Source organism: Sphaerodactylus townsendi, linkage group LG02, assembly GCF_021028975.2.
Source record: "Sphaerodactylus townsendi isolate TG3544 linkage group LG02, MPM_Stown_v2.3, whole genome shotgun sequence".
In the NCBI taxonomy this organism is placed as follows: domain Eukaryota; kingdom Metazoa; phylum Chordata; class Lepidosauria; order Squamata; family Sphaerodactylidae; genus Sphaerodactylus; species Sphaerodactylus townsendi.
Window position 1 is genome coordinate 118119533 of NC_059426.1, and position 16407 is coordinate 118135939.

Consider the following 16407-nt stretch of genomic DNA (forward strand, 5'->3'; position numbering starts at 1 on the left):
TTCCCCATTCTCTCTCCCCTCATTCTCTCCATTCCCCTCATTCTGCCTCTCTTTCTCTCTATCCCCACTTCTATCCCTTCCCCATTCTTTCTCCCCTCATTCTCTCCATTCCCATTGTTCTGCTGCCCTTTTGTTTCTGTTCCCCTTTTTCTCCTTGTCCTTTCCATTCCCCTCATTCTGCCACCCTTTCTCTCTAACTCCCTTTCTCTCCCTTTCTCTCCCATTCTTTCACACACACAACACACACACACGCTCACATATTTTGCATGGAAGTTCACTGGGTGACCTTGGGGCTGTCACTCTCAGCCTAACCTACCTTTCAGGGCTAATCTGGAAGTAAAATGTAGGAGAGGAGCATCATGTAAGTCACTTTGGTTACTATTGGGGGAAAGGTGGGTTGAAAAATTCCTGAAGATTCAATTATTAAGTGGGGAGGTTGGGGACAGAAGGAAGCTGAGGAAGAAAACATTGACATAGAGTTCACCCTCCAAAGCAGTCATTTTTTCCAGGGTAGCAGATTTCTAATTTGGGCTCCACCTGGAGATTGGCAACCTTAATTTAATGTAATTTCTCTGACTATATGTAGATTGCCCCTGGAGCAAAAGGAGCCTTCCAGAATCACTGCTGCCTCCACAAATGCTGGGGTGGGGGGGCGGGGCGGCAGCAAAATCAGTTCTTGCCTGGGCTCTGTTTTCTGTAGCTACTCCACTGTCTATAGGATGGGAAAGCCCTGGATGAAGCAGAGTGGCATGTGTCCTTTGTTTCCTCTTTTGCCCATGTTGAGTCTGTGTAGAAGGAGGAAAGACTATGTGCGAACCAGCTGGAGTATGGACATTAATGTAGTTGGAGATATCATTGCACACCTGATTTTTAGGAGCAGGAGGGTAGACTCCCTGTGGAGGATTTGTGTTTCATTTCATTCCCAGTACGCTGAAGAAAGATTTAGAGAGTCAAGCTGCTGCAATCTGCAGTTGACTTTGCTTCGCTTCCGCCTTGGGAGAGAGGAAATGTGCCAGGACATGTGAAAATAGATTGCCTTGTGCTGAGAGTTGCGGAGAGCCAAGTGACCAGCATTCCTGCCAGCCCAGTGTCACGGGTGAGGGTCATCCAGGTGACTGAGGCTAAGGATTGAGAAGCTGAGGTTGCACCAGAGCCACAGGAATTAGCAGCCCTGATTGAATCAGAAAGTGAGGAGGGTTGCCCAGAGCCTCAGCCGCACAGGCAGTGACAAGACCCCTCTCAGCCAGACTGGTCTCAGATGGAGTTCAGGCATGAGGTTCGTATGAACAGTGTTACTGGGGGGTGAGGGGTGGGGGGGGGCTTGACCCTTTTGGAGAAGATTCTCATGATAAAAGTTTCTGTGCCCTTCTGAATATTGACAATGTTGTTTTTTGAAAAAAAATGGCCAGGACTGGAAAGCTTCTCCAAGGACTGTTCTTATCACTTTAAGCCAGAGGTTTGCAGGGGGCAGGGAGCCAAAAGTCTGTGAGAAGGGATGGGGGGGGGGGGGCGGGCAGAGGGGCTGGTGAAGATGCATTTAATCCTTTAGGAAATGCTATATTATTGGAAGACCTGTCTAGATTAGAAAGTTTAGACCCTTGTTCAGGGAAAAGCTTAGTTTTTAGCTGTCATGCCTATTTCAAAGACTGTGGAAGGAGAGCAACCTGCATTTTTTGTCCTGATGAAGATGCAGTTGAGCCTGTGGAAGGTGTTAAACTACTGGAAAACCACACAGCACCCTACTGGAAAACTTGTTAGCATTGGAATTTAAAGAACTGTTGAAGCCTTGTTCAGGAAAAAGTTTGGCTGTGGAGGCTGCCATAACAGTTTCAAAAACTTTGCAAAGAAAGCAGCCTGTACTTTTTCTTGTTTCCACTGCCAAGGGAAAGTTTCTCCTGAGCATTCAAGAGTTAATTTTATACGCTAGCCTGAATGCCTATTTGATGTTTTGGTTGTGGAGAGGAAGTCTGCTCTGAGCAATCAAGAAAGGTTTTTCCTGGCCAGTCAAGAGTTAACTTTGCAAACTAATGGATGTTGACTTGTTTTCTGATGGGGTATTAAGTGAAAGTTTTCCTGGAAAAATCAAGAGCTAACTTTTTCTGCCAGCCTTCGTATCCAGAGCATTTTATTTTGGAAGCTTACGGTGAGAATCTCTTGCAGAACGTTGTAGTGAAACCTGACTCCAGCTCCCCTCGGGTATCTGAGGAAGGAGGGGTTGCCTGGTGTTTTTGCAGCCTGAAAAACCTTGTGCAACCAAATCTTGGATGTCAGCCCAGAAAATCTTCTGTGAAACTGGACTCTGCCCTTCCCCCAACTGCCTGAGAACTTTGAGCTGCAAGGCCCTATGCAAGGAGGGGTTGAATATGCTGCTTTGTCTTTGGATCTACCAAGAAGTTTTGTGACTTCTAAACAAGTGTCTGCTGAATTGGTTTTTGATTTACAGTTGTTGTGTTCCCACAAGAACTCACACAAGTGCCTCAGAGGTGGGATCCAGCAGGTTCTCACCAGTTCCCAAGAGTGGGTTACTAATTATTTGTGTGTGCCGAGAGGGGGTTACTAATTGGGTCTGCTTTTCCGTTACAAATTCCATTAGGTCCAAAAATCATAAAGTCCTGTTGTTTCCTATGTGGCTGGTTAGCGAAGGTAGAAAACAGGATAATTCTCCCTGTTGGGCTGTTTTAAAAACATGTTTTAGAAATTGGTAAAGTTTCTTGTTTAAAGAAAATATCCTTCTTTTAATTTCTAGAAACAAAATTAAGTATTTGAAAGTATTAAGTATTTGACAGGCAGTCAATTCGAGGAGAAGTAGTTGTTTCTGTTGGCAGTAGACGATAGGACTTGCTATAATTAGTTTAAATTATGGACAGAAAGATACCAGCTGGAAACTTTTTTTTACAGTAAGAGTTTTTTACAGTAGCAGAAAAATTATTAGTGCCCCTCCCCCAGAATGCCCAGCCACACCCCCGTCGTGCCCCGCCCAGCCCCATTGGCGCTACGCCACTGTTTGAATCCCACCACCATGGGAACCTGTTACTAAAATTTTTGGATCCCACCACTGAAGTGACTGCTTAGTCTGTTCCTAAACTGTGGCCATTGTAATTCAACAAATGATGTAATGTTTGCTGTGTGTTTAAGGTCTCTTAATTTGTTTGAAAATCTATATGCAGGCCTTTAGTTAAGATGCATGCATGGCAATTGAGGTTGGGTTTTGCAAGTAGGGAGGATCCACTGTATCTTTTTGAAGTTAAAATACCGTGTGGGGAAGGGTCTAAGAGAGTATATGCCTTGATTCTGTGCTTGTGAATTGGGGATCTGTTTCTCTGAGGAAGGCTGTTAAGCCAGAATGCATATGGTCCTTTGTTGGTTCCTGATATAACTGTATCATCAACTATATTTGGGATAGGTTCTACAGTTTCCACTGATTTTTAAAACTGTAGCCTGAAATTCAGTCTTTGTATTTTTAACTAACTTCCTTGTGTGCACTACATAATAAATATATTTATTTTGGTATAGATATTACATTTTTCAGCTCAACCTTTTATTGGTTTCCTGATTTCAGTCTCGTGTCATTTTGTAGACCTGCTATTTTTGTAGTGATAAAATAATTCCACATTATATTTGTTTATTAACTGTAAAGGATAAACTGTAAAGTTGAGAAGGTCCTTCAAAGCATTCCATGGATTTGTCATTGTAGAGATTCACAAAAGCCCTCCCAAACACCACTTTTGAAGCTGGTTTTTGCTGCCTCCTTTTAAGGATAGCTGTTTTAAATTTACAGAAGTCAGCCTATAAATCCCAGATGCTTTGTTCATTATACATTTCTTGTTTTTGTCCATGTGCTAGCTCCACTGTAAATTGAAAGGGCTTAAAGATGAACTCAGGAGGAATAAAGGCTACAACTCGAGAGTAACTATTATTGCTCAAAGGAGCTGTTTTCCGTTCGCAAACATTGCTTTGTATTATGGTTTTGAGAGTCTTCTGTTTGTATACTTTCTTGCAGATTCTCTTAACTTCCATTTTTCTTTAGTAGTATTGTCTTAATTAACATTTCTCCTCTCATTTGTTCCCTGTTGATTGGTTATTTCCTTATGTACTTCTGTATTTGTGGGTTTTTTCTGTACATTTTTTCATTAGGACTGTGGTTTAGTTATTTTACTTTGCAAATGGCCCATTTTTTCCACCTATGAGAAATAGCACCACTTCCAAACAATGTTCTGTGTACCTAAGATTTATTTTGCATATTATCTCTTTGAAGTTGTTCCAGCCCAGATCTCTCTCTCTCTCTCTCTCATTCTCTCTCTCTCTCTCTCTCTCTCTCTCTCTCTCTCTCACACACACACACACACACACACACACACACACACACATACACATTGTGATCACATTCAACGTTTTATCTTTTTGGTCCAGAATTGTTTTACAGTAGTCACAAGCAATTTCCTTTATGTTACTTTGATGCAGTGGTGGGATTCAGCAGGTTCGCACCACTTCGGCAAAACCGGTTGTTAAAATGGTGCTTGTAAACAACCAGTTGTTAAATTATTTGAATCCCACCACCTTGTTTGGGGCAAGCTACTGTAGAACAGAAAAAAGAGGTTTTAAAATATATAATTATAATTGGGAAATGGTATTAATTATTATTTGGTCATATTTAAATAATGGCAGCGTTCTTGAAAGTAACTCTAAGGGACAGTGGTATGGGTTCCATTTTTGCCCGTAGTATAGTGTCCATACAAAATACTCTTCCAATAAGCCTTTAAATACTATATGGAATTTTAATCTGTAGAATTCCTATTTGGAAGTAACAGATTTTGAATGGCAAATAGTGTCCTTTGTCATACAAAAATTGTTACTCCTTCATTCAGCTATTCATACATATTCAAACAGAGAACTCTTAGCATTTATGATATCCTCATGAATTCAGAGAGTAAACACTGAAAAATTGGCTGTTCCCATTGCATTGTGGTTAGGAATGGGATGAGTGTCTTACTTTTGCAAATGTTAGGGAATATAGACAGCAGTTCTGTTTGTAAGGTACATGTAGAGCTAATACCTAGTATACTATTTCCCTTTAACTGTATTCTGAATGGTTAGCAGCAAGAAAAAAACTCATCCTATTTGCCACATGAAACCAAGTTAACAATAGATCTAAAGTAACTATATATATCACAATTCACTAGTGGGACAGCCCAATCCAGGGGGTGGAACAAATCAGCTCTTGGAGCTGGCACAGGACAGCACCAGCATTTTTGCCCACCCCACCAGTATGAGTGGCATTTATGCCATTGGGGCAGGCAAACAGGGAGGTGAGTTGGCCGCCTCAGAGATCCATGGCACATGACCCAGAAGAGCCTGTGCCCCTCAGAACTGCACCAGCCCAAAATCTGTTTTGCCCTCAGAGGGTTTTCAGACAGTTGGGGGTTTCTCAGCTGCCACAGCCTCTGCATTGGACCATAACTTTACGAGTGTACAGTGTAAATTCGCTGAATTTACTTAATTCACTGAAATCAGACAAGCATAGGGGGAAAATGCTTGCAAACAGGAAAGTAGATGGTGCTACTAATCACACACACATGGTATCCATGCATTATCTAATTATCAAAGCCCTCCGGGGGTAGGGTGGTTTACCAAATTGAATGAATAAATTAAATAAATAAATAAAAGCATTGTCTTCAGAGCATCCACCACATTTTTTCTAATGCACCTGTTGAAACACCCATCTGGATGACTAAGAGAAGTCCAGATCTGGGAATCTGCTGAGGGTGCTGCTGCTGCCGAGCTGCCTCCAACGGGCTTTTTGGTGGCGCAGGGATGCAGCAGCCTTCCCAGCCACCAAAAGCCTTCCATATGGGAAAGCAGAGCTATGCCGCTCAAAAGGGTGGCGAAAGTCCGTCTTCACTGCCACTGGCCATCCCAGGGGCCAAAGCCCTGTAGGAGCTGACTATTGTTGTCTTCCTGGGGAATGCCCCCGGAACGCTCCCAGTTGTGTTGGCCTACAAGTTAGGCCAATGCAACTCTGGAAGTGGTGGCCAGAAGTGGGTCTGGCACCACAAAGGTGGCTGCCTACCTCCCTGTTTGGCCTCTCATTTGGTGTACATGCCACTTATGTTAGCCGACAAACACAGCAGCACAAGCCCATGTCTCCTCCTATACCTGTTCAATCCCCCCCACCCCCTTGCAACTGGATTTGGCTGCCCAACAGACTTCTTGTTTTGTACATATGCTAAACAAATTCATACCATTTGTGGTTGCCAATGCTATAGTAGAAAAGCACATTATAGATTAACTAGGAACCATTATTATGGAGATACCTTGGTGAGAAATGACCCTATCGGTATGTCAGGTATATTCATGCCACTATAAACTGGTGGCTGATTAAATCCAATGAGAAAAAAATTGTTTCCTCAAAGTAATTTTCAACAATAATATTAATAATTTTATCTCAAAAGAAAGGTGATCAAATGATAAAATAAAAGTGCTAAAGAACCAATACTACATGTTGATTTTTCAATACGGCTGTAATGTGTATCTTTAAGATTGTGCCTATATTGTACTATTTTGTGGTTTGAAGTAACAGAGAACTAGATTTAGGTTCTCTTTTCTCCCTTTTATAGAGCGATGAAGTTTGAATTTGTCATTGAAGTTCAAAATGCATCTTTGAACTAGTAAAATGTTATGAAAAAAATGACCTGCAGGTCTAGCTTATATTTTAATGTTTACATTGGAATCATCCAAGAATCGCTTGCATAAATGTATGTCATGTGTAACTGGCAAGGTATTCTGTCCCTCTATCTACAATTCTCAGGAGCTTGCCCATTAAATTTCCGTGGTATGTTGTTGTTAGTTCTGGCTCATTGTTTCTGTGCCTCTCTCTACAGGTCCAATCCAGGTGCAGCAGTAAGGAGAACATCCTCAGAGCCAGTAAGTATTGCATTCGACTATAATTCCCATTTTAATTGTAACACTAGCGGTGTAACTTTTCACGGTCCACGCAAGTGCACTAAAACAAACAAACACACAGAAAGAGAGAGAGAAAATGCAGTTTCAGAAACAACATTCAATTTTATTGATTGATTGATTTCTGCTTTTATTTGACTGAAAAATATACTTGAAAATGTATATGAAACAGCTGATAAAATCTCGAAACACAGAGGTGCGGCTAAATAACATTTCCTTTGGTTGTGGTGGATTTTCCAGGATGTGTGGCCGTGGTCTGTTAGATCCTGTTCCTAACGTTTCGCCTACATCTGCGGTTGGCATCTTCAGAGGTGTATCACAGAGAGAAGTCTGTTACACACTGTGTCTGGTGAGAAGGGAAAGTTTAGTGGGGGATATATTGTCCATGTCCCAGGGTGGGCAATATAAACTTTCCGTTCTCACTAGACACGGTGTAACTTTACAAAAGGAAACTTTACAAAAATGACAGGGATTGGTAAAAGGAAACTGAGTGAGAAATCCCAGAGAGCAAACCCCCCCCCCAAGAACTGCTGAAGAGTCTGAGACGTTTCAGTTTAGACAAAAGATGACTAAGGGGGTACATGATAGAGGTATATAAAATTGTGCAAAGGATAGAGGGAGTGCACAGAGGGACCTTTTTCTTCCTCTCCCAAAAAACTGGAGCTTGAGCACATCTAGTTTAGCTGATGTGTGGACAAAATAATTCAGGATGAACAAAATAAAATAATTATTTTACACAGTGAGTGATAAAAAGTTGGAATTAATTGCCAGAGGATGTAGAGATCACCAAAGGGACAGGCAGTTTTAGAGGGGGATTAGACTGATTCATGCAGGACAGGTATATCATGGCTATTAGGCATCATGATTTAAGAGAACCTGCAATTCAGAGACAGTAAACCTCTGAATCTCAGGCCCTTTCCGCACGGGCCATTTACATCAGCCCAGGGACAGCAAAAACGCTGTCCCTGGGCAGCTGTTTGCACAGGCATCGCTGGTTGCAGCAGCGCCGTCTTATGCGGCCCCGAGCGCCGTGAAGGTGCCGCTTTCCACCTCCCTTCCTGAGGGAGGTTTTTGGAAAGCGCCGCCTTCCCATCGGCACGGTGCAAATCAAACCGCGCCAAAGGCGCCACTTTCCCGTCCCCCCCCCCACTCACCTTGTCCTCCAGTGTCGGTCTGGAGGGCTGCTGAGACCCGCCCACGCTGCCCTCTGACCCCCGGATGTCAGAGGGCAGCATGGGCGGGTCCCTGCAGCCCTTCAGACCGACGCCAGAAAGCGAGGTGAGTGGGGGGGATGCAAAAGAGGCAACTCCGTGCGGAGCCGCCTCTTCTGTGCTGGCCTCTGCGGGAGCCGCTCACACACTCCCGTGCAAACGGCCCTCTCCCCTCCACCGGCATAATTTCTGCCGGTGGAGAGGCGCCCTTTCTGCTGTGCGGAAAAAGGCTCAGTGTCAGGAGGCAACATCAGGGGAAGGCTTTGGCCCTCCAGAGAAACTGGTTAGCTGCTGTTTGAGACAGGGCACTGAACTAGATGGACCCAGTGGTCTTATCTATATATCTGTCATATTTTAAATATATTTGTATTTTAAATGCTTTTTAACATTTGAAATGCTTTTTATTTTTGAAATATTTTAATATTTGTTCCACCTAAACTGGGTGGAATGGTGGCATAGAAATGTTTTAAATTAACAAATATGTTACAAGTTAGTCAGTAAATTAAATAATGTTGGTAAAATTCAAAAAGAAATGCTGCTCAACTATCCTGACTGCCCCATTTAGAGCCTTTAGTGGCAGGATGCAACACCACAGCTGCTCCACCCCATTGCCATCACAGGGAGGCAAAGAAAAGAAAACCTCTCAATGGATTTACCCTAAAGGTGGCATAAGTCTGAGAGCCTGGGCCACAGCGCAGTGCCCACAAACTTGGGGTGGAAGCCAAGAAATGTCAGCTCAGTCCCAGGAACACCACTGCCACGTTTCCACCATGCTGACAGGGCTAGCAGCATTGCAGGAGCACTGACGTGGCGCTAGGTGCCACATCCAGGCGTGATGGTCACAGCAGTGGCTGCTCGCAGGCATTTCTGCCCCTCCACTGGCGTAAGTACCTCAAGGAGAGCAAATCTATCAGCATGGGCGTGAGCCACTTCCACAGCACAATTCAACCCCTCCCTATGCCCCTGGATGGGACTCTAAGATAAATAAATCCTACTGTCATTTGTTATATTTGTGATTGCTGTGTGATGTAGTTTTTCCATACAATTTGGTTCCTTAAAAAAATTGTTTTGGATTTTCTGAATTTCATTTACATTTTGTGATTTTAATTGTCTTTTTTGTACGTCACTTCTGCAGCTTGTGTATAAAAGCAGAATGAACATTTTAAAAATAATTGAGCCCTGTGACTTTGCATTCATTGGCCAGAAAATGTGGGGAGAAGCCCAGTGTACGCCATACCAAACAATCAGTAAAATACTGCTTGTTCATTTTGCTTATCTCCATAAATAAAAGACTAGAACAATCTTCTTGCTTCGAACACCCGTGAGGAATATCCCTAGGAGATCCAGGCCCTCTCTGCCTAGGATCTATTTGGAGCTGTGGTTTGAGCTGAACTTAGTCTGTTCTTGAAATCAAGGTAGTTGGGTATTCCAGGAGCAAAACAAGTCAACTCTTGAAAGCAGCCTAAGGGTGACTGGAAGAAAACTGGCCCATAGTTGCCATTTCTACTATAGGCATTCCCTTCTCAATATGCATTGCTCCTGTGAAATTTTTAGAGCCTGTGTAAAGTTAACAGTAAATCTCACTACCATTTCCCACTTATGCAAATACTTTTTTAAATGCCTTGGTGAGGGCATCTGTGTGTGAAAAAGGTCATACCACAACAATTATCACATAACATTTCTGGGACAAAACTTTAAGAAAGAGCCTAGGTTATTGATGCATTCTGTTCATGAAATTTGCCACACTGTCTTATAAATATGAGAATGTATCCCCTGGTTTTGAGTGCTCATGCATGATGATTTTGTTCCCTATGTAAGAAGTCTATTCTAATTTCAGAGTAACATTAGCATCTGCCCCTAGAGAGTTTCATACTAACAGAAAGAAATGGCATTACAAATAAAGCTGGAAAAGGAGGGAAGTCCTATCCCTTCTTTCTGCGCCATGCAGCATGAAATCTCAGAGCTAAATATGTAGAAAGTTCTTAAAGTGGAATAACTAGCTTCTCCAGCGGATTCACGTCTTTTGGAATACCTGAAAATATAATTTCTAGCAGAATGCCATGACACACCACCCCTTTCTGTATTGAAGAAACAGAACTGATGAAAAACAAAAAGAATTGTGTTGGATCCCATTGATATTCTGCTGATGTAACCTTTTCCTCAGCAGTCTACCAATGGAAGAAGAACTTCTTGTGCTGGATGAAGGTATTACCATTAGTGCAATTGATCTGTAGGATCCCACCCATTATTTCCCATCACTTTTTTACACATTCACCAGCAGAGGTCTTTGGGAATAATTTCTTATTCCTTGACATGCACAATGTATCCTGATATTATATTCTTCTCCCATCTCAGTGACAGCTTGTTTATATTTTTAATGTCGCTGCTGCCATGGGTTTGTTGCTGTAAGTTGGAGTAGTTTCGATTGGTAGGAATTACATAGGAGTACATTATTAGTCTTTTCCCTTGGCTGGGACATCTCCTCACCAAAATATCCATTCTTTTGAAGAACAGAATGAGTTATTTTAGGTTGTGACTTAAACTTGTGAGCACATGCAGGATAGAGTCCCACAAAGCTGTCATCCTTGTAACCATTGTTTCTCTTGGCAGCTGTTACACAGTAGGAGGTTTTATAAAGCTGTAGCTTTCTTTTCCCATTGATAATCGTGAGTCTTCCTTTCAGAATTTTCAATTTTTTAAGGTTAGTTAATAATGAATGTCCCAGATTTTTTTAAAAAATTGAGACCCTTTGACATTTCATGTTATCAGGAAACCTGGGCTAAAGACTCATCTTCCCGCCCCGCCCCCCAAATTGAAGGATTTAGAATAGTTAGCTCCCCAGCAACTAAAACACATTTAAAAGCCAGGGCAGTGGAGGTCTAGCGATTGGGATAAAGGTCGATGTCCAAGTCACTATTGGAGAGATGATTCAACATTGCTCAGAATACGTCCACATCTTGATTTCAGAGGGTATTTACTTTTACTCTTATTTATGTATTAACATTTGTGTTCCTCCCAAACTTGCATTGAGGTGTGACAAGGGTGTGATTCAGGGTAAAATTATTTACGGCGACTGAGGATTGGGACGGCTAAATTTTCAAACTTGCATTTTAATGTCTGTGGTGAGTTCAATGCAAGAATTAGTCTTGGTGTTGGTCTGGACAGTTGATGATCCAACTCAGGAAGAAAGAGTTGCATGCGACATGGTCATTAATAAGCCCGTTTTGAAATTTTTAGATTTTCATGGTGCTTTTAATTTATTTATGTTACATGGATCAAGATTTGATCGTTCCGGAGATGCTTTTATTAATTTGGCTTTGCAACATGCCAGCACTATATACATTTTGATCTCTGTGGATTTGATTTCTTCTGAGGTTTTGGATATAGTAATTTGTGACCATAATCCTCTGTCTTTACTAACTAAGCGAGATGGTGATTTTTTTTTGTTTTCCCTACTTTACAGCTTAAGGAAACATTCCGTAATGGCCACAAGAAACTAAAATGGCAGAGGGAAAAAGCACAATACAAAGAACTGTTAAAGTGAAAATAGAAAGAAAATGTGATTTGTTTCTGGAACAATTTACAGAGCGCAGCCAAAAGGAAAGATGAAAATCAATTCCAGCACCAGATTAACTTGGGCTTTAGAGGTTCTGCGTATCAGGCAGATTCCTCAATCCATTGTACAACATGGTGTAGCTATTATTCCAAGGTTTTTGGAAGTTCTTCTACCAACTTAATGAGCAGGGAAGTTCCCTATCCCTACCAGCTTCCCAGTTTTGGAGGGTGGGATTGAATTGCTAGTTATAACGCTTCGATCAGGCAAATCACCCAGGGAAGATCTGGCCCTACTAAAGTGCTTCAAAGTGTTTGCCAACTGGTTGGTTCCAGGCTTCAGGTTTCTACCCAAGTAAATGAGATCAGGAAATTATCCCTTGAATGGACAACATATTGCAGTGGTGGCGAACCTATGGCACCCCAAATGTCCATGGACTACAATTCCCATCAGCCCCTGCCAGCATGGCCAATTGGGTTGCCAATTGGCCATGCTGGCAGGGGCTGATGGGAATTGTAGTCCATGGACATCTGGGGTGCCGTAGGTTCGCCGTCACGGACACATTGTCTCTCCAAAAAGGGCAACAAAAATTATCCCAAGAACTATCGACCAATAAGTCTTTTGAGCATAACATCGAAGTTATATGGCAAATACCTAAAACTTAAATTGGATTAATGGAGTGAATCTAATAATGCCATATACCCATACCAAACTGGATTCAAAAAGGGGCATTCCACTTTGGAGCACTGACCAATGAAATACCAGTTTGGCAAAGCATCAAGCAAGGTGGTGTATTGGCACCTATTTTGTTTAACTTCTTTATCAGTGATATTTTGAGTAAACTGGAGGGCATGGAATATGTGTTCCCCATTGTGGGCAAGTCTAAGGTACCCATACTACTGTATGCGGATGATATGATGCTGATTTAAAGATCTAAAATCAGTGTCAAAAGACTTCTTGCTATCCTAGGTCTGTGCTATAAGGAAGAGGGGTTAAGTATACATTATTCTGAAACTAAGGTAATTATATTTAGGCGAAAGCCAAGGAAATCTGCTTGGAGTATCTTGGTCCCTCCAGTTGAACAATGTAGCCTCTATAAGTATTTGGCAGTAACTTTCAGTGAAACTCTCTTGTGGCCTCTGTTAGAGCACAAACCTTAAAAAATGTGGAGTGATAATAAAAAAATTGTACAAAGGGAGGCTGTCTAGTGGACCCACCTATCAAACTGTCAGCAAAATATTTCCATCTATACTATATGGAGCTGAAAAATGGGGGTGGAATAACCAAGTATTCCTGAGCTTGGAATCAGTTTATGAGGAAGATTATTGCTCTTCCAAGAGGGTCACCTGCAGCTCTAATGAGGATGGAACTGGGGCTGCCCTCAACAAGATCCCGCATTAATGCAATCACTTTAAAATATTGTCTGGGAAATGAAGCAAACAGAACTCTCTTGGTCAACAGAGCTGATCACTCCTGAAGACTTTGATTAAATCTAGGGCTGAGGAAATTTCCTCAATCAAAATGTGATATTCTATTCCAGATGATTTGCTCAGAGGGAAAGAGAAGGACCACAGATTCCATGACTGCAACTTAATTAAACTATCTGAAGTAACCTGTGGTTTAAATTTTTAAGAAGGGATAATACCAGAACCTTGTATTTAGAGAACTTGACAACTTGAGTAGTAAGGATGGCTTTCACCTATTTGAGATTTCATGCTATGCCTTTAGCAATGTGAACGGATTGCTTCTTACACATCCCTGCCTCTCAATGCCTTTGTACGTGTGGAGCTGGCATGGTTGAAAATCTGTTGCACTTTGTGCTTGTTTGCCCCCTTTACAGTGGTCCAAGGAGCAAATATATCAGTAGGTTGTTGCCCAACAGGCCAGATTTGTCCAATCATGATAAATTGATTTTTCCGTTGTCTGATACTGATCACTGTGTTTCTGAAAGAGTAGTGTTATTTGCACTGTCAGCTAAAAAGATCAGAGACCAAACAACACAGTAAGGGTCTAATTTTACTTTATCCCTCTTTTTATGTTTATGTATATGTAACCATTAAGTTGTAGTTTTAATGCCCTGTGTAATGTTTGTGAAGGCCAGTGGCCAATGCAATAAACTTGGTCTTGATTCTAATAATGAATGTACATTTGAAAATACATCAAGTTCATTTTGGTGTATGTAGATTTTTGAGGGAGTCTCCATTCCCATACTGTTCTTAGCTATGTATAGACAGGAATTTAGTAAACATATACTATGTTACTATGTTAATATAGATGTCAATATATATGTTATTATGTTATTATGTTGTTATGTTATTATGTTTATATATATATATATATATAAATGGATGCTGGATGGTAGATATACATATATATATATGGATGGATGGATGGATGGATGGATGGATGGATGGATGGATGGATGCTTGGATGGATGCTTGGATGGATGCTTGGATGGATGGATGGATGGATGGATGGATGGATGGATGGATGGATGGATGGATGGATGGATGGATGGATGGATGGATGGATGGATGGATGGATGGATGGATGGATGGATGGATGGATGGATGGATGGATGGATGGTGTTAATATGGTTATTTGTACTTCCTTTTTTGCCATCAAGTCACAACTGACTTATGGTAACCCCTTGGCAAGAGAGGTAAAGAGGTGGTTTGTCATTGCCTGCTTCTACATAGTGGCCCTGGATTTATTTGGTGATCTTCTGTCCAAATAGTAGCCAGGGCTGACCATGTTTATCTTCCAAACTCTGATGAGCAGGCCAGCCTGGACTATCCAGATCAAGGCATTTGTACTATATTAATGCTTAAAATTAAGAATCCATGAAGATAGTGGCTAAAGAGTATAAACTGGGAATCCAAAATGTTATAATCACATCATCAACTCATGTTTATTGAAACTGAAGGATTTACAGCCCCTCTCCATGAGCCATGCCCCTTCGCCACCCCCAACGGAGCTTTCCAGCGGTGGGGGAGCTTAAAAAGTGTGAAAGCCTCCACACCACCAAGAAGCCCCCATTGGGTTTTACAGACTTACACTGCCCAAAAGGGTTGCATAAGTTCGTATTCCTGGCATAAGTCTGTATTCTTGGCCACCAGTGTGACATGCAATCACATAGTATATTTGTTAAAATCAGTGTAACTTTTTAAAGTGAATAAGTTGTATGTGAAATCTTTCACCCTGTGAATGGGAACTAACCCACCCTTAGGAATGTTGGAAACTGGTTATCTGGATTGAAAACCAGAAAGACATAATTTAGTTTATTGCCCTGTCGATGGGAGAGACAAACTCTGCCGAAGAGCAGAGGAAAATTCCAGTGTTTGTGTAACAAGGAAGAGGCAGACTAGCACATTTGATTTTAATACTAGTATACTAGAGTTAAGGCTGGATACAGGAAATTCATATTAGACCTCTTCAGAAAATGTAACTATGACAAGACAATGTTTATGCCCTCTTAAAAAAATAAAGTAGCATTGATTCAAAATGACCATCTCAAGTTAACCTTGGCACACTGGAATTTTTCCTAGATCCAATTTGTACTTCAGCCAGCACACTAGTTTTATGCTGTAAACATCATAAAATTCTGGCTGTAATTTTCTGTCCTTGAGGTGAAATCCTTCAGGCATAGGCATTTCAGGGTCTCCTGTCATATTTGTGCAGTGGGAAGTCCAGTTGCTTAGATGTAATGAAACTGGTGTGGCTCTTGGACATATCTGACTCTGTTCTGTACAATGGTGAAACTTTCTAGGAGGTATATAATACAGATGTTCTGACTTGTCTGTATTATAGATCAACAAATACATTGTGGTAGTCTATAAAACCACTAATGAAATTTTTAGTAGAACAGTAGCTAGATAAACATTTCCAATTCTGCTGATTACATGTTACGTTCTGATTTTGCCTGTGTATTTTCTCAAGTGCTATATATTTTAATCACTAGGTCCAACTGATTCTTAAACAGTGTGCATTCCATAGTAGGCAGTACAAGGAATGCTTGTACTATAATGTCAGCATGTGATTGTTGTATTGGGAAAGGGGGAAGCGCTGTGTATATCATAGCATTATCTTTCTAGTACTAACTTTCATATTTATCCCCTGCAGGTCATAGTGCTGTAGACATTACGAAAGTGGCAAGAAGACATCGTATGTCTCCATTTCCATTAACATCTATGGACAAAGCCTTCATCACTGTACTGGAAATGACCCCAGTGCTTGGAACAGAAATAATCAATTATCGAGGTATATCATATAATCTTGGAATTCTGGAGAGGGAGGACTGTTGGAGTTTTATTTGGTTAATGTATTGTCGAAGGTTTTCATGGCTGGAATGAACAGGCTATTGTGGGTTTTCCAGACTTTGTGGCCATAGTTACTTTTTTGTAATACATAATGTTCAAAACAATCTTATAGAAAGCTTTGCAAGCATTCTGTACAGTGAATCAATAACACTATTATTGTATAGTCGATGAAAATAATGAGCCTGAGAGAGTGGCTTGACTAAGGCGACTTAGTAAATTTATGGCAGAGATTTAATTAGATCCAGGGATTTCTTAATTCACAGCTCAGAACTGCTTTTCTTCATTCCTGATCTTCTAAACTGGATTTTTCTATAAAGGAACTTCACATCTTGGCTTGTGCAAAAGTAGATCTTTCCTTACAGACAAA

The 16407-nt window shown here is 41.3% G+C and overlaps 1 protein-coding gene across 12 annotated transcripts in view; it reads left to right on the plus strand.

Annotated features, from left to right (window-relative positions):
• The window catches only part of GPHN (gephyrin), a 403230-nt gene that overhangs the window by 325743 nt on the left and 61080 nt on the right, over positions 1–16407 (plus strand). For all 12 annotated transcript variants that reach the window (XM_048483966.1, XM_048483967.1, XM_048483970.1 and 9 more), the window contains 2 exons: positions 6879–6921; positions 15844–15981. In XM_048483966.1, the coding sequence (XP_048339923.1) occupies positions 6879–6921; positions 15844–15981 (181 nt within the window). The remainder of the gene's footprint in view (positions 1–6878; positions 6922–15843; positions 15982–16407) is intronic.